Source organism: Mesoplodon bidens (genome assembly GCF_964165515.1).
Source record: "Mesoplodon bidens genome assembly, chromosome: 3".
Taxonomy (NCBI): Eukaryota; Metazoa; Chordata; class Mammalia; order Artiodactyla; family Ziphiidae; genus Mesoplodon; species Mesoplodon bidens.
This window is the reverse complement of record NC_138178.1, coordinates 94960005-94983927: the sequence shown is the minus strand read 5'-3', so window position 1 is coordinate 94983927 and position 23923 is coordinate 94960005. Positions and strand designations below refer to the sequence as shown.

General features: G+C 38.2%; 1 protein-coding gene across 1 annotated transcript in view; it reads left to right on the top strand.

The window, feature by feature from the left end:
• BUB1B (BUB1 mitotic checkpoint serine/threonine kinase B) overlaps positions 1-18581 on the top strand; it is a 56744-nt gene extending 38163 nt beyond the window's left edge. Inside the window, exons 16-23 of the mRNA XM_081227208.1 lie at positions 7474-7607; positions 7903-8043; positions 8399-8499; positions 10703-10852; positions 12481-12623; positions 15525-15696; positions 16478-16584; positions 18027-18581. Of these exons, the coding sequence (XP_081083334.1) occupies positions 7474-7607; positions 7903-8043; positions 8399-8499; positions 10703-10852; positions 12481-12623; positions 15525-15696; positions 16478-16584; positions 18027-18258 (1180 nt within the window). The 3' untranslated portion in view covers positions 18259-18581. The remainder of the gene's footprint in view (positions 1-7473; positions 7608-7902; positions 8044-8398; positions 8500-10702; positions 10853-12480; positions 12624-15524; positions 15697-16477; positions 16585-18026) is intronic.
• The last annotated feature ends 5342 nt before the right edge of the window (positions 18582-23923 follow it).

Below are 23923 nucleotides of genomic sequence, written 5' to 3'. Positions count from 1 at the left end.
TGATTTGATTCTAAGGGTTAAAAGTAAATTTTGCTGGTTATGGTACCTTTGAGAAAACTCAGCAAAGTGTACCTGATTGATAGAGACGAGGCATTTATTTTTCCTTTAATACTGAGCTTAAAATAATGGTAGAGTAGGTTGATGCTAATTTCAAATAGGCAATTAGAGACATGTTTTTGTTTTTTTTTAACATCTTTATTGGAGTATAATTGCTTTACAGTGTTGTGTTAGTTTCTGCTGTACAACAAAGTGACTCAACTACATGCACATGTATATCCCCATATCCCCTCCCTCCTGCATCTCCGTCCCACCCTCCCCATCCCACCACTCCAGGTGGTCACAGAACACTGAGCTGATCTCCCTGTGCCATGAAGCTACTTCCCACTAGCTATCTATTTTACATTTGGTAGTGTATACGTGTCAGTGCTAATCTCGCACTTCGTCCCAGCCCACCCTTCCCCCTCTCCATGTCCCCAAGTCCACTCTCCACATCTGTGACTTTGTTCCTGTCCTGCCCCTAGGTTCATCAGAACCTTTTTTTTTTTTAGATTCCATATATATATGTTAGTGTACAGTATCTATTTTTCTCTTTCTGACTTGCAGCACTCTGTATGACAGACTCTAGGTCCATCCACCTCACTACAAATAACTCAATTTCATTTCTTTTTATGGCTGAGTAATATTCCATTGTATATATGTGCCACATCTTCTTTATCCATTCATCTGTCAATGGACACTTAGGTTGCTTCCATGTCCTGGCTATTGTAAATACTGCTACATTGAACATTGTGGTACATGACTCTTTTTGAATTATGGTTTTCTCAGGGTATATGCCCAATAGTGAGATTGCTGGGTCATATGGTAGTTCTGTTTTTAGTTTTTTAAGGAACCTCCATACTGTTCTCCATAGTGGCTGTATCAATTTACATTCCCACCCACAGTGCAAGAGGGTTCCCATTTCTCCACACCCTCTCCAGCATTTACTGTTTGTAGATTTTTTGATGATAGCCATTCGGACCAGTGTGAGGTGATACCTCATTGTAGTTTTGGTTTGCATTTCTCTAATGACTAGTGATGTTGAGCATGTTTTCATGTGTTTGTGGGCATTCTGTATATCTTCTTTGGAGAAATGTCTATTTAGGTCTTCTGTGCATTTTTGAATTGGGTTGTTTGTTTTTTTGATATTAAGCTGCATGTGCTGCTTGTATGTTTTGGAGATTAATCCTTTGTCAGTTGCTTTGTTTGCAAATATTTTCTCCCATTCTAAGGGTTGTCTTTTCGTCTTGTTTATGGTTTCCTTTGCTGTGCAAAAGCTTTGAAGTTTCATTAGGTCCCATTTGTTTATTTTTGTTTTTATTTCCATTTCTCTAGGAGGTGGGTCAAAAAGGATCTTGCTGTGATGTATGTCATAGAGTGTTCTGCCTATGTTTTCCTCTAAGAGTTTGATAGTGTCTGGCCTTACATTTAGGTCTTTAATCCATTTTGAGTTTATTTTTGTGTATGGTGTTAGGAAGTGTTCTAATTTCATTCTTTTACATGTAGCTGTACAGTTTTCCCAGCACCACTTATTGAAGAGGCTGTCTTTTCTCCAATGTACATTCCTGCCTCCTTTATCAAAGATAAGGTGACCAGGGCTTCCCTGGTGACGCAGTGGTTGAGAGTCCGCCTGCCGATGCAGGGGACATGGGTTCATGCCCCAGTCCGGGAAGATCCCAAATGCCGCGGAGCAGCTGGGCCCATGAGCCTGCGCATCCAGAGCCTGTGCTCTGCAAGGGGAGAGGTCACAACAGTGAGAGGCCCACGTACCGCAAAAAAAAAAAAAAAAAAAAAAGATAAGATGACCATATGTGCGTGGGTTTATCTCTGGGCTTTCTATCCTGTTCCATTGATCTATATTTCTGTTTTTGTGCCAGTACCATACTGTCTTGATTACTGTAGCTTTGTAGTATAGTCTGAAGTCAGCAAGCCTGATTCCTCCAGCTCCGTTTTTCTTTTGCAAGATTGTTTTGGCTATTTGGATTCCTGTTATTTCTTTTTCTTCTCTGATTGCTGTGGCTAAAACTTCCAAAACTATGTTGAATAATAGTGGTGAGAGTGGGCACCCTTGTCTTGTTCCTGATCTTAGTGGAAATGATTTCAGTTTTTCACCATTGAGGACGATGTTGGCTGTAGGTTTGTCATATATGGCCTTTATTGTGTAGAGGTAGGTTCCCTCTATGCCTACTTTCTGGAGAGTTTTTATCATAAATGGGTGTTGAATTTTGTCAAAAGCTTTTTCTGCATCTGTTGAGATTATCATGTGGTTTTTCTCCTTCAATTTATTAATATGTTGTATCACATTGATTGATTTGCATATATTGAAGAATCCTTGCATTCCTGGAATAAACCCCACTTGATCATGGTGTATGATCCTTCTAATGTGCTGTTGGATTCTGTTTGCTAGTATTCTGTTGAGGATTTTTGCATCTATGTTCATCAGAGATATTGGCCTGTAATTTTCTTTTATTGTGACATCTTTGTTTGGTTTTGGTATCAGGGTGCTGGTGGCCTCATAGAATGAGTTTGGGAGTGTTCCTCCCTCTGCTATATTTTGGAAGAGTTTGAGAAGGGTAGGTGTTAACTCTTCTCTAAATGTTTGATAGAATTCACCTGTGAAGCCATCTGGTCCTGGGCTTTTGTTTGTTGGAAGATTTAAAATCACAGTTTCAATTTCAGTGCTTGTGATTGGTCTGTTTATATTTCCTATTTCTTCCTGGTTCAGTCTCAGGAGGTTGTGCTTTTCTAAGAATTTGTCCATTTCTTCCAGGTTGTCCATTTTATTGGCATAGAGTTGCTTGTAGTAATATCTCATGATCCTTTGTATTTTTGCATTGTCAGTTGTTACTTCTTTTTCATTTCTAATTCTGTTGATTTGAGTCTTCTCCCTTTTTTTCTTGATGAGTCTGGCTAATGGTTTATCAATTTTATCTTCTCAAAGAACCAGCTTTTAGTTTTATTAATCTTTCCTATTGTTTCTTTCATTTCTTTTTCATTTATTTCAGATCTGGTCTTCATGATTTCTTTCCTTCTGCTAACTTTGGGGTTTTTTTGCTCTTCTTTCTCTAATTGCTTTAGGTGTAAGATTAGGTTGTTTAATTGAGATTTTTCTTGTTTCTTGAGGTAGGATTGTATTGCTATAAATTTCCCTCTTAGAAGTGCTTTTGCTGCATCCCATAGGTTTTGGGTTGTCATGTATTCATTGTCATTTGCTTCTAGGTATTTTTTGATTTCCTCTTTGATTTCTTCAGTGATCTCTTGGTTATTTAGTAGTGTATTGTTTAGCCTCCATGTGTTTGTATTTTTTACAGTTTTTTTCCTGTAATTAATATCTAGTCTCATAGAGTTGTGGTTGGAAAAGATACTTGATATGATTTCAGTTTTCTTAAATTTACCAAGGCTTGATTTGTGACCCAAGATATGGTCTATCCTGGAGAATGTTCCATGAGCACTTGAGCACTTCTGTTGTTTTTGGATGGCATGTCCTATAAATATCAATTAAATCCATCTTGTTTAATGTGTCATTTAAAGCTTGTGTTTCCTTATTTATTTTCATTTTGGATGATCTGTCCGTGGGTGAAAGTGGGGTGTTAATGTCCCCTACTATTATTGTATTACTGTCGATTTCCCCTTTTGTGGCTGTTAGCATTTGCTTTCTGTATTGAGGTGCTCCTCTGTTGGGTGCATAAATATTTACAATTGTTATAGCTTCTTCTTGGATTGATCCCTTGATCATTATGTAGTGTCCTTCTTTGTCTATTGTAATAGTCTTTATTTTAAAGTCTATTTTGTCTGATATGAGAATTGCTACTCCAACTTTCTTTTGATTTCCATTTGCATGGAATATCTTTTTCCATCCCCTCACTTTCAGTCTGTATGTGTCCCTAGGTCTGAAGTGGGTCTCTTGTAGGCAGCATATGTACAGGTCTTGTTTTTGTTTTCATTCAGCCAGTCTGTGTCTTTTGGTTGGAGCATTTAACCCATTTACATTTAAGGTAATTATCAATATGTATGTTCCTTTGACCATTTTCTTAATTGTTGGGTTTGTTATTGTAGGTCTTTTCCTTCTCTTGCATTTCCTTCCTAGAGAAGTTCCTTTAGCATTTTTTGTAAAGCTGGTTTGGTGGTGCTGAATTCTCTTAACTTTTGCTTGTCTGTAAATGTTTTAAATTCTCTGTCAAATCTGAATGAGGTCCTTGCTGGGTAGAGTAATCTTGATTGTAGGTTTTTCCCTTTTATCACTTTAAATATGTCCTTCCACTCGCTTCTGGCTTGCAGTGTTTCTGCTGAAAAACCAGCTGTTAACCTATGGGGATTCCTTTATATGTTATTTGTTGCTTTTCCCTTGCTGCTTTCAGTATTTTTTCTTTTTATTTAATTTTTGATAGTTTGATTAATATATGTCTCAGCGTGTTTCTCTTTGGGTTTATCCGGTATGGTACTCTCTGTGCTTCCTGGACTTGATTGACTATTTCCTTTCCCATGATAGGGAAGTTTTCAACTATAATCTCTTCAAATATTTTCTCAGACCCTTTCTTTTTCTCTTCTTTTTCTGGGACCCCTATAATTCGAATGTTGGTGTGTTTAATGTTGTCCCAGAGTCTCTGAGAGTGTCCTCAATTCTTTTCATTCTTTTTTCTTTATTCTGCTCCCTGGCAGTTATTTCTACCATTTTATCTTGCAGCTCACTTATCCATTCTTCTGTCTCAGTTATTCTGTTATTGATTCCTTCTAGAGTATTTTTAATTTCACTAATTGTGTTGTTTATCACTGTTTGTTTGCTCTTTAGTTCTTCTAGATCCTTGTTAAATGTTTCTTGTATTTTCTCCATTCTGTTTCCGAGGTTTTGGATCATCTTTACTATCATTACTGTGAATTCTTTTTCCAGTAGGTTGCATATTTCGTCTTCATTAATTTGGTCTTGTAGGTTTTTACCTTGCTCCTTCGTCTGTAACAAGTTATTTTGTCCTTTCTTTTTCTTTTTTTTTTTTTTTTGATGAGTGGTGTAGTACTCCTGTCTTACTGGTCGTTTGGCCTGAGGCATCCAGCACTGGAGTTTGCAGGCAGTTGGATAGATCCAGGCGTTGGTGCCTCCAGGAGGCCTCACTCCCATTGATATTCCCTGGGGTCTAAGGTTCTCTGTTAGTCCAGTGGTTTGGACTCGGAGCTCCCATCACAGGAGCTCAGGCCCGACCTCCAGCCTGGGAACCAAGATCCCGCAAGCTTTGTGGCACGGTAAAAAAAAAAAAAGGAAGAAAGAAAGAAAAGAAGGAGCAGTACAATATCAAAGAATAAAAAAAAATATATTAGGAAAAATAAACTATAATTGAAGCAACTGCAACAAGGTAAAATAAAACCGCAGCAGAAAAAAGTAAAAAAGGGGTGGGGTGGGGTGGGGAAGAAGCCAAAAGGAGAGATCACTAACAAAGTATAAAGAATAAAATAAAATTAGAATAATAAAAGGTTTATTAGGAAAAATAAAAATATAAAAGAATCAACAACAGTGAATCAACAAGGTAAAACAGAACCCAATCTAAAAGAGGAGAAAAGAAAAGAAAAAAAGCCTTGACTATGGGGGAGGAGTTTAGGCGGGGGTGGGGTTTAGGGTAGGGCAGGACCTAGGGCATGGGGGTGACGTTTGAGCATGGGGTGGGGCCTAGGCGGGGCGACGTTCAGGCATGGGGCGGGTCCTCTGCTTAGCACCTGCACAGAAGTGGGTAGGCAGCACGTGGAAAGAAGGACCTCTAGAGTGTGGCGTTCGGGAGTTTGGAGGTAGGGCCCTGAGTGAGGGTATAGGGGCAGGGCTTGGGCTCTGCGGGGCAGGAGGGAGGTTCTGAGGGCAGAAGATTAGGCCCTGGAGTCCAACAGGCTTCCCAGTGCCTAAGTGGACAGGGAAGGCACTGGCCGTGTTACCTTCTGTTTCATTCAGACCCCACGGTCTCTGCCAGGGTGTCCCCCACCCGCCCCCCACTGGGCCACTGGACCCCTAACCATGGGTGGGTCCTGCTGGGTGTAGGAACTCCTCCTCCCCCAGACACCCCTCAGGGGTGCTGGTCCCTGAAGTCCGACCTTTACTTTTGCTCCCCCTTCCCTCCCTCCCACTCCCTCAGGACCCGCACGTGTGGAGAGGGCCTCAGTGGGCAGAGGATCAGGCCCAGGATCTCAGCAGGTTCCTGGGGGTCCAAGTGGGCAGTGGAAACCTGGCCATGCTCCCTTTTGATCCTCTGCCCTCCTAATGGTTCCCCAGTTTCCCCCTTTCAGGGTGGGATCCCTTACCCTCCCCCAGCTGCCCCTCAGGGGCACCAGTCCGGTCCCCATCCACTTCTCTTCCCCCTTTACTCCCCCCATGCCCCACATCCTACCCGGTGGCTGGGGGTTCCTCCCGTCCCCTTAGATGTCTGTGGTCCCCCACCAGTTCCTGGTAGGTGCTGTAGTTGTGAGGAGACACGAATTTCGCGTCCTCCTGGTAGCCATCTTGACTCCACTGGAGACATGTTTTTTTAAGTATCTTTTGATAGAGAGATGGAAATGAATAAAGAAGAGAGGGGAATGGCATAGAGAGGGACTAAGGCTTGTGATCTCCCCATATTTAAAAGCCACCTTATTTAAACAAACTTATTCCAGTTTTAGGAATAGTCTTTTTTTTTTTTTTTTAAGGAGCAAGCTGCTTTTTAAAATTTTTTAATTTTATTTATTTATTTTTGGCTGCATTGGGTCTTCATTGCTGTGTGCGGGCTTTCTCTAGTTGTGGCGAGTGGGGGTACTCTTCATTGCGATGCGTGGCTTCTCTTGTTGCGGAGCACGGGCTCCAGGACGGGCTTCAGTAGTTGTGGCACGTGGGCTCAGTAGTTGTGGCTCGCAGGCTCTAGAGTGCAGGCTCAGTAGTTGTGGCGCACGGACTTAGTTGCTCCGCGGCATGTGGGATCTTCCTGGACCAGGGCTCGATTCCGTGTCCCCTGCATTGGCAGGCAGATTCTTAACCACTGCGCCACCAGGGAAGCCCAGGAATGTTCTTTAATTTGCCATTTTGTGCTTTTAAAACTGTATTTTCAAACTTTTTTCACATTTTCTAGCATGTGTTCACCTTGAATAATTTCCCTTTTTCTTTCTTGACCTTTGCTTATTGAAGAGTTAAAAAGTCCAAAGAATGGATAAAGAGGAAGGAAGTTAGTGTCTTAGTTTTTCTCAGTCAGTTTAGAATAGACGTAGAATAAGGCATTTCCTATAGATTAGGTTAATAAAACATAAATTTAATGCTTGGCATTGCTTTTCAACCAGAGTAGATAAAGTAACCTAGATTCTGATTATGAATCTTTTTTTTTTCAGGAAAATAATGGACTTTAAAATTGAGACTATTGAATAGCAAATAAAAGTATAATAAAGATAAGTTGATATAAATTACCCCCTTGAGGATTGACTCATCTGTGGTTCTTTCAGCCCAATTATTGAAGACAGCCGTGAAGCCACACACTCCTCTGGGTTCTCTGGATCTTCTGCCTCAGTTACAAGCACCTCCTCCATCAAATGTCTTCAAATTCCTGAGAAACTGGAGCTCACTAGTGAGACTGCAGGTAGGTTCATATATACCATTTGTAAACAAATATCTATATCCATGTCCAGTGAACACTTATTTATCAGAGCAAACCGAGGTATAAGTATTTCTTCCCTAGAAAAGTTGCCATAAATTGTGAAATCTCTAGAATAAGTGAGTACTAACTGAATTCGGTACCATAAAGACCTGAGATAGATGAGTGTTGTTAGGTTAGCAGTACTGATCATGCGATCATGGTTTTTTTTCCCCCTCCTCTGTTATAATACCCATTTAAAGTTTTGGGATAATTTTTTTCAACATTTTTTTTCCCCCAGACAGCCCTACTCAGTCACCCTGGTGTTCACAGTATCGCAGACAACTACTAAAATCCCTACCAGAGCTGAGTACCTCTACAGAGTTTATTGTAGAAGATAGACCAATGCCTAATTTGGAAATAGAGAAGGAAATTGAATTAGGTAAGTATCGTTGAATGCATGTCCTTTTGTGTATGACAGTATACAAATAAGTGATTATTTGTACTTGAATTTGATGCTTAAGTACAATCAATATTTCTAGAATGTAAGAAACAGCATTATAGAAATTGACACATTGATAAGTTCATGTCCCAGTAACAATAGGAATTGTCTTCCCCTCTTTCAATTTTTTTATCCCCTCTTTCAGTTTTTAACAAATGATTTTGAAAAGTATTCTAGATGCTACTAACTGGCAAATATAAAGTGAGTGCCTTTAGCCCTTAAGCCAGGAAGTAAAAGCTAGGGGGGCTATACATATTCACAGTGATTTTGAAATGGAATCAAACCTTCTCAACAGATAATGAGGATTATTGCATTAAACAACAATACCTGATATGTGAAGACTACAAATTATTCTGGGTGGCGCCAAGAAACTCTGCAGAGTTAACCATAATAAAGGTGGGACTGATTCTCTGTCATTTCAATTTCTTTGTAAATAATGTTGGTTGAAGTAGTAACTGTGACCCCATGGTACTATAAGATCCTTTTCATAGTCTATAAGCTTCCTTATAGGAAAGTCAGTGATACATAAAGAAATCACTCACCATTATATGCCAAGATGAGATATCAGAAATGAGAGGGTATTGTGTAAATCTCTCAATGTGTCCAAACATGTCAGGTGTTACATCAATTTCTATCTTTTTGAGGACATCTGAAATTTTCTGGCTCACTCCAGTCTGGACAAGTTACATTCTAGGCTTGACACGTGCACACACACACACACACACACACACACACACACACACACACTATATTACCTTGAAATTCCCATTCACCAATATCCCAGGGATTCACATGACCTCTGGACAAGTTACATTCTAGGCTTGACACGTGTACACTCACACACACACACACACACACACACACACACACACACTATATTACCTTGAAATTCCCATTCACCAATATCCCAGGGATTCACATGACCTCTTTTTTATATTGAATGCCTAGTTACGTTGGATCCCATTTTCTTCTTCTTTCTTGGTTTAAGTCCTCATATTTTAGTAGCTTCCTGAGAAAGGATGCATAGGATGTAAATTTTTTGAAACCTTGCATGTCAAAAAATTTCTTATTCCACATCTTTATTTGATTGGTAGGTTGGCTGGATATTAGAATTCTAGGTTCAAAACTTTTTTTCTTTAGAATTTTGAAGATAAGCTCCATTAGCTTTTGGCTTCTAACCTTGCTTTTAAAATCTTTTGCCATTTTCTGTGTGATTTTTTTTTTTCCCCTCTCTCTGGATCCTTGTAGGATCTTATGTTTGTCCCCAGCATTCTGAAATTTCACAATTACATGCTTTGGTAAAAGTGTATTTTCACCCATATGCTAGGCACTTGATGGCCATTTCAGTCTGGAGACTCCTTCAGTTCTGAGAAATTATCTTCAAAGAAAAAATTATTTCTTCCCCCCAGTCTTTTCTGTTCTCTTATTCTAGAATTCCTTTTATTAGGATTTGGGGTCTCCTGGACAGATTCTTTAAAAACCTTATCTTTTTTTCTCCTATTTTCTCTGTCTTTTTGCTTTACTTTCTGAATGTTTTGTCAACTTTATTTCCAGTCTTTTTACTGGGTTTTTCATTTCTTCTATTATGTATTTAAGAGTTCTTTCTTTGTAGCATTCTGTTCTTCATTTCAAAGATGAAATATTCCTTATCTCTGAGTATATTAATGATACTTTAATTTTTTTTTTCTCCCTGCATCATCTGTTTCGTTTTGTCTGTTTTGATCTCTGTCTTTCATATTAGAGGCTTTCTTCAAGTCTTTGGCTGTCTCTTCATATTTAAGTGTGGGTTGCTAGAAAGCCAGTTTGAAAGCTCTGTTATATGGTGGGACCTTGACAGCTGTAGGCTTCACTGTACAGTGATCTCACTTGGTCATTTTGTTGGAAAATCCTCAATCTGTGGGTCTTTTGAGCTTATCAGATTCCTCAGAGAAAACTTCTGGTTTTCTGCCTAGAGCATGTAATCCTGGCTGCTAGCCTCCTGAAAGCTGCATGGGGACGTTAGTCTGGAGAGCAGAGGGGCAGGAAGATGCATCTTAACATTTGACATATAATAAACTTTTTCCTCTTCTCCATACGGTATTCCCACCCTCAACAATGCGTGGTGTCCTCTAGTCCAGAGCCCTTCTGTTTTATATTCTCTAGAAATAAACTTCTGGTCTTCAGGAATGAGAGAGAGGCAGTTGCTAGGCTGGGCTACAGGAGCAGGAGGGGAATCTGGGGACTGATGTTCTCTTTACGGAGTTCAACCACTCCTGTTTTAGCTCCACCTTCACCCTTACTTCTATAGGTAATTAGTACCAACAGTTTTATATTACAGGGAGATGGTCTTGTAGTATAAATATGGTTGCTTTCAGCTTTCTCCATTGCTAGAATCAGCTTTCTTGGGTCTGTTAAGTGGATTGTTACCTCTTATTATTCTCTTTCCAGCTTTCAGAATTTCCTGCTGCTCCATCCTTTATTATAGATTTCTACCTTTTAAAATATCCCGTTACTGTTATTTCTGTTGGGATATAGGAAGGGCTGGAGGGAATGTTTTCATTCTGCCAACGATAACCATAGATTCTAATGACTCTTATTTTTAAAATATATTTTCTTACAGGTATCTTCTCAACCTGTCCCATGGGACTTTTATATCAACTTCAAATTAAAGGAACGTTTGAATGAGGAGTGTGATAATTTGTGTATCTGTTATCAATACCAAGATGGCTGTATTGTTTGGCACCAATATATAAACTGCTTCACCCTTCAGGTTTGCAATAATAGGAAAACATATCATTTAAAGTCTTCAAGTAGAGAGATTTGTGCTCCATTTAGCAAAGGAATTTAGTACAGAATTCCTGTTAATCTTCTAGAAATAGACCAATTAAATTATGAGTTAAAAGCATTGTTTTCTTTTTCCAAGTTATTTTGACCAAGAACCTCCTTTAACTTTTTATTATGTCAATTTTCAAACATATGAAAGTAGACAGAATTGTGTAATGACCTGGTCATCTAACTGTGACCATCAATCACCAGCTCATGTCCACTTTTGTTTTAAATTCCTGGTCTGCTAATTCCAACATCGCTGCCATATCTGGTTTTGATGCTTGTTCAAATTGCATTTTTTGCTTTTTGGTATGCCTTGTAATTTTTTCTTGATAGCCAGGCATGATGTACTGGGTAAAAGGAACTACTGTAAATAGGCCTTCAGTAATATGATCATAAGGTGTGAGGGGAGGGAAGGTGTTGTACAGTGCTATGATTCATCGTCTTTTGCAGCGAGCCTATGCCTTTGGACTGTGAACTTCACAAGTTTCTCAGTTTCCTACCCCCATACCCCCCACCACCCGGCTTAGGTAGGACAAGATGGCTGGAGTGGGCTGGAATTGTTTATTTCCCTTCCCCAGGTCAGGTAGGCTCTGATAATGCCCCAGCAGGTTAGGCTCTGGTTAACTAGTTTCCCCTGAAGGCAGGCCTTGTTAAAAAGAACAGAGTGCTGTGGCCTATTTCAAATGGTTCTTTTTTCCCTTCCCGCTGCTGGAAGCACTAGAGGAATTTTTCTGTGATATTTACTGTGAGAACCTGGTCTGGCTCCTAGAGGTAAAGTTCACAAAAATGTGGGGCCCCCCTATGCTTACAGATCCTAAAAGGTTGTTGATTTTTCAGTTGGCTCAGCTTTTTACATGTTAGGACAGTGGTAACTTCCAAGCTCCTTATGTGAGGAATGGAAACCAGAGGTCTATTTTTGCCACTCTTGTCTTATCTATACTTTCCCCCTGGATCATTTTTGGAACCCAAACACATTATATCTTTTTTGGCCACACCACACGGCTTGCGGGATCTCAGTACCCCAACCAGGGATTGAACCCAGGCCCTTGGCAGTGAAAGCCCAGAATCCTAACCACTAGGCCACCAGGGAACTCCCCACAATATATCATTTTATTCTTTAGAATGTTCTTAAGAGAGTTTACTGCCTTTTTTTAGTTTAGTGTTTCTGAGGTTTTTATTTGTCACCTCTCTTTTTAAATTGAAGTATAGTTGATAGACAATGTTATATTAGTTTCAGGTGTACAACATAGTGATGGTTTTGCTGCAATTTTGATGATAATATAAATTCTCCAAAATGGTTGGAATGATGGTATTTTAAAACTACCATTTATAGAGCACCTATTATGGGCCAGGCTCACCCTTGATGCTTTTCATCCATTATTTCATTAAATCCTTATAAACAATCTAACTGGAGAGCAGCATTATTAAAAATGGGACAAAAACCCAACCTACAAAGGAGCCGACATTCTAATAGAGAACAACAAGGAAGAGTACAGGGCAGTGGTAAGCAAGGTATTGAGTATAAGTCACCCCAAATTAAGAAATAGTTTTCTATCCTTCTATTTCCAGGATCTTCTTCAATACAGTGAATTTATTACCCATGAAATGACAGTGTTGATTATTTATAACCTCTTGACAATGATGGAGAAACTACACAAAGCAGAAATAGTCCATGGTGACTTGAGTCCAAGGAGTCTGATTCTTAGAAACAGGTTGGTCCTTTTCATTCTCTTATAATTCTGTCAGCTTTGTCGTAAAACATGGATAGTTGCCATTCTCTTTTGCCTTTTGATAAATGCCATATTAATGAACACAGTACATTAAGAGAATATTTGCTACCTAAAAGTCAATAGTCACTGGGAATAGTTTAAAAGAATTCAAACAAAAAAACACGTTGAGGAAAAAATTCAGAAAAAAAGAATTAACAACTCTATCGTGATGATTCCTGTCAAGAAGAGATGTAAAATGTGAATATTTGGGGAAATGTGAAGTAGATTGTCTAGTCTTTCTTTGTGTGGGACCAGTGCAGAGCTAGCAAGGATGCTAACAAAACTGAGGTGCTGCTCAGTTTCAAAGACCAAAGCTTAAGTCACACCAAATTGAGGTAATTGCCAAGAGAAGTAGGTAAAACCAGAGTACAAATGCAAATCATGCTGAGAAAAGGGGCTTAGTGTTCAAATTAAATCCAGTTTAGCCATCAGGTTCAAGGGGTGAGCACAGAGCAGGAAATAAGAAATGAAGCCCAAATACTAAGAACTGAGAAAATACAGACAACATTGAGGCATAAACAAGGCAAAGATGCTCAACAATTTTTGTTTTATGGAAAGGACTAGAGGACCAACACACCCGTCTAATAATGGGCATTGATCTCATGGTATTTGAGTGAAGAAGTCTGGTTTAAAGATGCTTTGTCTGCCCCAAGCCTGTAACTTGGGTAAGCAGTTAACTTTCTGAGGTCATTGGTGTACACTAAAAGCTGGAATCATTCCTTACATTTCTCCTGACTACTTATTCTGTAAGAAGAAACTGAATTAGACTCTAAATCATAGTTGGCATGGAAATTAAAAGAACCTTCAATGTATTTCTGCAATTATAACCAAAAAAACTAGAGCATCCTACCTTCTTTCCTGAGATGGCAGAGTCCTAAAGGCTTCCCCAGGCATAATACAGCAGCATTTCTCATCCAGGGCACCACAGGTAGTTTGGATGAGATAATTCTTTGTGCAGGTCTGGTCCAAGCATGTCAGGATATTTTATATCTATTTCCCCGTAACTACCTCTCGCCCAAACACAAGTTACAATCCCCCAGCCATTGTGATCACCAAATATCTCCCCATACGTTTCCAAATGTGAGAACCCCGGTATAGTTTTTATTTTCGTTCTATTTCACAGCACTGAAATTTCAGAGGATAGTGCTAGAGTTCTCAGGACTTTTCATGGAAATTGTAAGCAAAGAGATTTTCTAAGCCTTTTTGGGATTAGGCATTTGTATGCTGTGTATTCAAATATCCTTCTCTCAGTCACTAGAGGACTCCAGGAAAACACATAGTGTTGAAGAGACATTGCCTTTTACTTTGTCACAACTTTTCAAATTTGATAGGAAATTTCATATAGATTCACAAGGAATTGAAAGAGCCTTTTTTTTTTTAGCATCTCTATTGGAGTATAATTGCTTTACAATGTTGTGTTAGTTTCTGCTGTATAACAAAGTGAATCAGCTACATGTATTCATATATCCCCATATCCCCTCCCTCTTGCATCTCCCTCCCACCCTCCTTATCCCACCCCTCTAGGTGGTCGCAAAGCTGCGAGCTGATCTCCCTGTGCTATGCGGCTGCTTCCCACTACCTATCTATTTTACATTTTACATTTGGTGGTGTATAGATGTCAGTGTTACTCTCTCACTTCATCCCAGCTTACCCTTCCCCCTCCCCATGTCCTCAAGTCTATTCTCTATGTCTGTGTGAAAGAGCCTTTTGAAATCATTTAATGCAGTTTCTACATTGTGTGTGTGTGTGTGTAAAATGAGATCCAGAAAAGTGGAATGTCTTGCCCAGGGTAACAGTGAATGGATGATTAGAGAGCTAGGAGACCTTCCTGCTTCTTTTTATTATTCTCAGAAACATTTTTCCTACCTCTCCCAAGTTTTGAAAATATTGGGGAATTATAGTTTTATGATGGCCAAAAACAAGTTGTAGTAAGGAATCATAAATTTTAAAGTAAAATAGATCATTCTGTGCTGTGGAGGTATATGTGATAGGATTAATCAAAGCCTGTATTTAGGAATATAAGACCTGCCACTGATATCAATCAGGGATTTGAAAAAACCAACTGAGAAAGCAGAGAAACAGAAGGAACACAAAAATAATCCATTTTTTCCTCACATAAATAGTTCCTATATCTCTTTGGAGAATAGCTTTATTACATGGAATAGATAAGCCTGTGGAAAATCAATAGTGAATTAGTGCTATAAAGTTCTTAAAACTTTTTTTTTGTAAGGAAACAGGATTGGAATTACATATAAGATGAAGACAGAGTATGGTATTAATTTAATATAAACAGGATGGTTTACAGTATTTTGTAAAGGTATCACTTTACCACAAAACAGCCTTATGTTGTTTTCAGTTAAACTCTGGGAAGGAGGGATCTGAATGACACTCGGAAAGCCTAATCTAATAGTAAACAAGAAAGACTGTGACATCTATCAAAGCTTAATTTCCTCCATCATAATTCTTGTCAGTGTATAAATCATTGCTGTTATACATGTTAATATGTACAGTGCAAGACAGAGGCCTGCAGTCTACTTCCAGTATTTAGTTTATATAATATGGAAACTTGATAAATGTTCTGTGGTGGCCATGCACTGTGGCTTAGATATAGCTTGGGTCACTAAACTCATCTTAACATTCCCCAGTTGGGTGAATACTGCCACTGCTCTTACAGGTGCATTTTCATAACTAACCACTGGAGGGAGCTATTGGCATAGCTAAGGCACACCTGCAGTACCTTTTTTTCCTTTCTTTCTTTCTTTTTTTTTTTTTTTTTAAAGACCAGCTATGCAGCTTCTTTCATGGCCTATTTTTATTATCTCCTTCTCTTACATCTGGGCTTAGAATCCACGATCCCTATGATTGTAATAAGAACAATCAAGCTTTGAAGATAGTGGACTTTTCCTACAGTGTTGACCTTAGGGCACAGCTAGATGTTTTTAACCTCAGCGGCTTTCGGACTGTACAGATCCTGGAAGGACAAAAGATCCTGGCTAACTGTTCTTCTCCCTACCAGGTAAGTGTAAAACAACCTTGAGCAGATATGGAGAGGGTTTCTTAATCTCTTTCTTACCTAGATAAGCCATGAAAGCTAGTGTTTACTGATATTGTCTCTCCTGGAACAGATGACCTAGTTTTCAAATATCACCAACTCAAGTAAAATGTACCATTTTTCTGTCACAACACTGAAGAATTTACACATACACGTGCAGACACATGACTAACTCAGTAACCCAAGTGTCAGGGCCATTTCTACCACTTACCTGTGTTGTAAATCATTTTCTGTGATCTTCTCTGTAAAATAAAGATAATAATCAGCTCTGTTTACATCAGAATTCTTGGGAGGATTAAATGAAATAATGTATATAAAAAAGACATTAGGACAAATATAAAGTGTTTTATATGGTGGCATTATATTCAGAAATCCCTTCTGACTCAGCTCTGGATATATGGCATTTTGCTGATTGAATATGTACATAGCCCTGAACTAGTCATTTAGAACACATTTAGATCACAGCTAGAGGCCATGCAAATTTAGTAGGTGTACAAATTTGAATTTGACGGTCCAGATATATTTGTCATCTTTTGTTCTAGGATAATTCCTAGAGTTGGCTCTACTGATCACTTCTTTGGGGAGTTTCTCTCTTTACTGTAAGGATAAGGAACAGTATACTAAAATGTACATCATAAAATAAACTTATCTAAGCACTATGATACCTGTCAACTTCCTACATAAATAAATTGCCATGATAGTAGCAGAGAATGATTTTAGCTGATGGTGCTTTTTGTGATTTCAGGTAGATCTGTTTGGTATAGCAGATTTAGCACATTTACTATTGTTCAAGGAACACCTGCAGGTCTTCTGGGATGGGTCCCTCTGGAGACTTAGCCAAAATATTTCTGAGTAAGTATTGGTGATTTCAGGGTCTTTGCCTGTCCAAATAATGTTCTCTTTATCTTGGGTGCTCTCTCTGCTTTGACAGCCTTGATTTCTTAGTCCAAATGCCATGATTTCATTAATTTTAACCAGTTTTCATTAGAGTATCAGTGGAGCACCTTGTGCAGGACAAAGGAATTGTTAATTAAAAATGGGAATCAAGCTATTTGGACTTCAGGACATCATTCTGGACCTAGATGTATCATAGACATATAAACCGTGACTAGAGTATGGAAGCCTCTCAATTTAGAAGGCTTAATAGAAACATTTTATGAGAATAATTTTCTAACCAGTTGGTGTTAGTCTTATGGCCCTTTTTAATAGCTTTTTTCAAAAGTTAATAAGCATCTCTTGAAGAAACTTAAATTTCTAAATTACATACTAATTTTAGGCTATTATTTATTTAATGAATGGGTGAAACCAAAGCAGAGAACTGAATCTCCTTGGTGAGGAAGTAAATGCTCTCTTAATAACAGCTGCTTGGTCTCAGAACCTTAGTACTCCCTCAAGCCTGCTCATAATACTTATTAAATATCCCATGTTCTCCCTTACCTTATCATAGCTATTAACTTCGCAGAATAAGCTTACCAATCTATCACTTACTGATACATTCTTTGGTTAAAAGAAAAATCAGTGTTGGAAATTTAACACCCCTTCACCTCCATTTTCCCCTCCCAACAATTGAATTGTATTTTTTTCTTTATTTAATTCAGAATTAGGCCAGTCTTATTTGTCTCTAACATGTACTTTCAAAATAGGTTTGAAATATAATGTAAGGCATATAGGATAGATTCAGGTTATCTCCAGTTGGTTATGGTCCTAGGTGGGTCTTACACAAACAGAAGCAAGTGGGGTCAGGTGGGGTTGCCTAACAGCCTTGCCTTATACAATAATAGAAGCTTCTCTGATCTTTAAAAAAAAAAAAGGTGCAAACATCATAGACTTAAGCAGTTGTTTCTTCACTTGAGCTTAGGATTCTGAGAAGGTTGTGAAGATAATAAACCACTGGGCGAGGGGAGAGAGGAAGCTGTAGTCTTTCTAATGACCTAGACTTTAGGAAAGTTAGAAGAGAGGAGACAAAATTTGTCTTTCTTCTATTTGTAGAAGAGAAATGCTGCATCTTAGTACATGGAGGAAATTTATAGATTCAGATGAAAGATTTTCTTTCCCTCTATGTGCATTATATTATGGCTTTTCCCACTATGGTAGTCTTTCTTCTTCTTCTTTTTTTTTTTTTTTGTAGTTTCACCTTGGGTTTTCAAAGGACACTACTTGAATGATCTCTAACCCTAGAGTTAGGTATTACCTTAAATCATGTTGGTGCATAAATGTACCGCTGAGTTAAACACAGAAAGAATTCTAACTCCTATATGCCTAATCTTGATGAAAATGGTTTTATATATTTTTAGGCTAAAAGGTGGTGAACTGTGGAATAAATTCTTTGTGCGGATTCTGAATGCCAGTGATGAGTCCACAGTGTCTGTTCTGAGGGAACTTGCAGCAGAAATGAATGGGGTGTTTGACACCACATTCCAAAGTCACCTGAACAAAGCTTTATGGAAGGTAGGGAAGTTAATCAGTCCTGGGGCTTTCCACTTACAGCAAGATAGGCAGTCAAGTCTCTCGCAGATTCCTGCCTAAAACCAATGGTGGTACTGTGGAACACTGGACCTGTATATGCTATGATTTAATTAAGGTACACTACTAACACTTTTCTGCTTTTTGGTAGAAGTATATTTCTAGGTAACTGGCATTTTCTACTCAACAAGGTACCTCCTCCTGGCCTTGTCTAACTTTAACAAAGAACTGTTTTATTCTAAATGGATTCCATATTAATGGGTACTTTGTTGTCATTTAATGCATTTGTCTCAACTTTTCCCTGTGCTTTTTCCTGTTTGTAATTTGTGACCTGTGCCCTTATGATCACTAGGTATTTTGTAAATAATAAAATAGTATTTGTTAAATTTGTGCTTCTAACATCTCATCTACTTTTTGCTGACTAAGGTAATAAAGGCCTGATTTTGCAGACAGGAGCTACTTTACCATGGAAATGTGTATATTCTAGACTTGGAACTGTTATGATAGGATCGTAACGAGACAGAATAGCCAACCATTCCTTTAGGTGTTCCTGACCTTCCACTAAATGGTCTAGATTGAAAAGCAGGTAAAATGGTTTCCACAAGGCCAAATTTTCTTAAATTTCAAGGGGCAAAATTATTTGTTTTTATTATATTTTAATGTTTTCATTTTTTATCCACCAAGCCCCTTGGTCTACTTATATAATCTAGCAGTGCTGCTGCTACTTGGTCTCTTGATTAGGGCTGTGCAAGTTAGAAAAGAAAAGGTTTTGAATGGGCTTTAGCAACCTTTCAGAAATGGAATAATTACCATTCTGTTACATGCAAAATGACTTGGTGGGGGCGCAGTTAATGAAGGAATAGAAGGAGATTTTGTTGTTTGGAAGATTTGAAGAGACAGAATTTTAGAATAAAAAGATGACTTTGAAGCCTGGAATCATTTGGGAGAGAATAGGTCTAAATGAAGTATTAGACTGCTAAACAGAAGCATGAATTACACCAGGTCTTGGGTATAGGGAAGGAAATTAGTAGAAAAGGGCAACGAAAATTAACTATTTCATATCAAAATATCAAAATTACCAAACGTGCCTCTATGCTGTTGCCTGATTTTTTTTTTCACTCTAGTTGTCACTGTTACTGCTCTAAGATTGCTGGAAAGCAGAAGATTCTAAGTATATCTCAGCTAAAAATATTTAAGCATATATAGTTGAAGCACTGAAACATGACTTGGCTCTGAAGGATAAGCAACTTAGAAATTTTTTGCTCTTAACCAAAATATGATTTTTCAAACATTTTCATGTTTGTTTCTCGTACAACTAAGGATATGAAATTATAAATCTGTATCTTTTATGTAATCGAACCCATCTACCCCTCTGCTCTCCTCATTTCTCAATCCACCTCTTTGACACATAAAGTCATTTGAGGCTGGATGGTAAATTTAGATTCTTTCTCAGCATAGGCTTAGCTACCATCTAGTGAATTTTTCAGCAACCTTGACAGCAAGACTAACAAACCACTGCTTTATAGATAAAGCTTTGATTCTGAAAGTCCACTCTGAGGAGAGGGAGGAAAATCTGAGGAAGCTAATTTATTAGAGAACTTGCAACTATTTTGCTACCTCTTCCTCCTTTCCCCAGCCCCTCCAATCCTGACCTTTCTTTGTAGAGGGGAGAAAATAATACCTGACCAGTTAGGACCTATGATGACTTCGTTTTCTCTTTGCCTGAGCATAAAACCACAAAGCAGGCACATTTCCGTTTTCCTTATATTTTATGTTGTTTGTCTTGGGAGGAGGAAGCGGAAGCCTCTATTTGTTGGCTGAAGCTTCAAATGGTTCTTATTTCTTGTCTCACTAAGGTAGAAATAGCCTAATGATAGACCTGAGAAAAAGAACATAGCTGAAAAGACAGGATCTTCACTTTTGTTTGAAAAGAGACCATGGAATATATAGTGCCTCACCATTCACAAAGTGTACATCCACTAATCTTCTACCACTGATAGAACCTTCATCCCCCTGTGACAGCTGTACAAGAAACCTTCCACCCAAGTCAGAGTGCTCTAACTGATGGCAAACCTGAATCTGGAGATAAAAAGATTTCCTTTAGCATTAGGACTTTAGACTATTAGTTGGGCTATTATCTCAAGGTAGATAAGAAAGCCTTTCAGAGGGTTAGCACAAAGCACTTTGAAATGACTCTTGTGTTCAGGCTAAAATCTTTAAGCAAAGACAGCAAAGAAATGCTTCTTGTCTGTTGCGTTTGGAAAAGAGGAATTCTTCCTCCAGCTGCACCAACTCTTATACCAAATTCACTTCCAGTCTGGCTCATAAAAGTAAGATTTCCCTAGTGAGGAAGATGCGTTTTAAAAAAAATTTTTAATATGGCAAACTTCGACCTTAATGAGGTTCTTGTTTCCACCAAAGACACAAGAACCTATGAATATTTAATAGGGTAAAGGTGGCATTTCAGAAAACTGGTATTGAAATAATGGATTAGAGTTTGAACTCTCACCAGCGCCACCACTAGTTCATACAGCACCTTTGTACAAATTAGAAAAAAGCCCCTTCCTCTAGCGGATTCAGTGCCTCCCTGTGCACCATAGCTTGACTGGATTTCAGTCCCCACTTAGCCTCTCAACCTGGTACCCTTGTAAGTAAATTGCACAGCCATATGTAGTGGTCTTTCCTGTTTCACAGCTTACCTGCAAAAAAAACTTTAGATCAAAAATGTTAATGTAAAAAACTGAAAATATAAAATAGTAGATGACTTTGTAATTTTTTGTCTGTGACATAACACCAAGATTTATCCAGGAAGATTGCTATTTATTACTATAATAGATAAAAAAATAAAACCTAACAAAGTCACCTGTCTCTCCCCTCCCCACCCAAGAAAAACCCTAAATGCAAACTAAGAAAAATTACTTGCCACATGTTTGCATCATTTTTCACTTGCATTATCTCAAGGTCTCATAACTAGTCTCTCTGCTTCCCCTACCCACCTCCAGTCAAATCAGAACCCTCCAATGGCTTCCCATCTCACACAGCACAAAATCGGAAGACTTCTCACAGCCTGCAAGACCCTACCAGGTGTAACCCTGCTATTCCCTCACCTCTTCCCTGATTCCTCTTTTCCTTTCTCACTCCACTGTAGCCTGCCTGCCTGCCTCCTTTCTGGTCCTTAAACATGCCAACTAGTTTCCCTCTTTATGAACTTCTTGCTTTGTTTCTTCTGCCTGGAATGTTCTTTCCCATAACTTCACACGGATTACTCCCCTACTCCCCTTCAGATGTCTTCTCAGATCTCCACCTTATCAGAGGCCTTCCCTGGCTATTCTGTACAAAATAGCATCCCATACACACACTGATGTTCTGCTGTTACTTTCTATCCCTCTTTACCCTGCTTTATTTTTTCCATAGCATATATATATATGTATATATATATATATATATATATATATATATATATATATATACATATATTGTTCTTCTCCCCTGTATCCCCCTACTAGAATTTAAGCTCCTTAAGGGCAGGGATTTACTTTGTTTCTTGTTTTAACCCCAGTGCCTAGAGCACTGTCAAAGCACTATTTTACCTAAGGTACAAAGAATTCTCTTAAAAAATTGAAAACCAGTAGAAATAGACAAAGGGCATGAACAATCCACTAAAAACATTTTGGTGGCCAGCATGTGAGTTGTTCACTCTCATTCCTAATTAAATAAAATGCAAAATAAACCTGAAATTTTCATCATTCAGATAGTAAATGGTTGAAAATTGTGTTTGTGAGGGTGAGGGGAAATAAGTACTCATGTTATTAGTGGGAGTGCAAATTGGCACACTATTAGGAGGTGATTTGGCAATGTTTATTTAATTTAAATATTCATTTCCTTCAGCTGAGAAATTTTTCCTAAGAATTTATCTTAAAGAAGCATTGGCACAGTTGCTCAAAGATAAAGCACTGTTTGTAACAGTTGTCCTCCCTGCTTCCAAGGCTCATTAGTCCCAGAGGGATAATCCACGTGACAGACCCTGCGAAAAGAGGAGTCCTGGAACTAATGCAGAGGTGAAGTCAGACAATTTCTGTAGATGGCAGGGATGCCTTGGCATTGGTGCCCAATCTTCCAATCTGGCATGAGCCTGTAAAGATGGCAGAACCTGAGTTAGGCTTTGAAAGTTGAATTCCAGACATTTCAGCTTATGTTTAAAAAAAAAAAAAAAAGCTGAGGGGAAAAAGTGGTTGCCTTTGAGGAGAGTAGGGTGGAGAGGGAACGAATAAAGGCTTTTACTTTTCAATTTGTGCATTTCTGAGCATTTTGAACATTCTGATCACTTTTTTTTATGTCTATGGGATAATCTAGGCTAAGAAATTATGGGCTATGGTTTTGTCATTTTTTCCCTTCTCTACATTAAGAAAACAAAAAGCCTAATATGTGTTAGGTGTTTTTATAGTGGGAAATTTGGGAGACTTTATCATCCAAATATAAAAGCAAGATTAATTTGGAATTAAAATGAGAGCGTGAAAACAGTTTTAAATTATTGAAGATAATATATCTAAACTTCTATTTTTAGTATGCTAAAAATTCATACATGTTCAAATGTTTTATAATGTTTCTATTCAAGGTACGCTTTCTAAAATTATCATCTTCCTACTGTTACAACTTCCTATGTCTGTGAACAAGGGATTAAATTACATAAAACTTGACTTTTTTCAAAACAAAATACATTTTATGGCTTTCGTATAAAAACTTGAGTTTCCACAAACTGACATTGTATGATTAAGAAAGGAACAAACAATGATGAACTCAGGCTAAATGTCTATAAACATACTTTTTTCCCATCAAAACATACTACTTCCAGTAGTCTTGCTCTTTAGAGGCTCCTGTGTCCGACTTTCAGCTGCCTAGCAGTGTTGTCCACTAAATTCAAATTGGTTTCTCCACGGGGACCAGTGGTTGTCCAGTCACACTGCTAGTTCTCAAACCCCTTGTGAGCAAAGGACTGTATGTCTCTTAATTTTATATAGTCCTAGAAATTAGTGGTGAATTAATAAATACGTAGTGAGTTAAAAAAATAAGTAGTGAATTAAAATGTTGGAAAATAGCGGCCACAAGTTCAAAAACTAGCTGTATTAGTGTCTTGGTGAGGGGGGAAGAATCTATCCTAGGCTGTAGATATGCCTGGAATCATAATCTCACTTTCATTTGTAGTGTGTCACTTTGTGTGTGTTTCTTTAACCTTCTCTTGTAATCGACTGCTGACCTTACATCACGATACACTTCATTGTACTGTTTACTCTTTTCAAAATTAAATGTTATTTTCACAGGTATGATTATTCCATCAAAATGTGTACTTTATTTTCCGTGTGTGTATAATTCAGCCTCACATTCATTCGAAACAGTTACGTGAGTCAGTGTATGCTGCAGTTTCAAAGTAGTTTAATCTTACTGGCCTGGTCATGTGATGTGTTTTATTTAATTGCTTCAGTCCTGCAATTAACAAAGTAAGGATGGCTTTCATAAAAACAAATACCCATTAAAATCTGTGAACGAAAAGACGAACATACATTTGCTTTTGCATTTTAAAATAAAATTGAAAAATAAATCTGGTAATGCTAGAATAAAGTGATAAAAATATTGACAAGGATGACATGAAGTTTCAGTGAGACTGGCTCATTCCAGGAAATGAGACAGCTAAGGGTGAGTACATGTGTGGTACAGTAAGTCAACGAGTCCC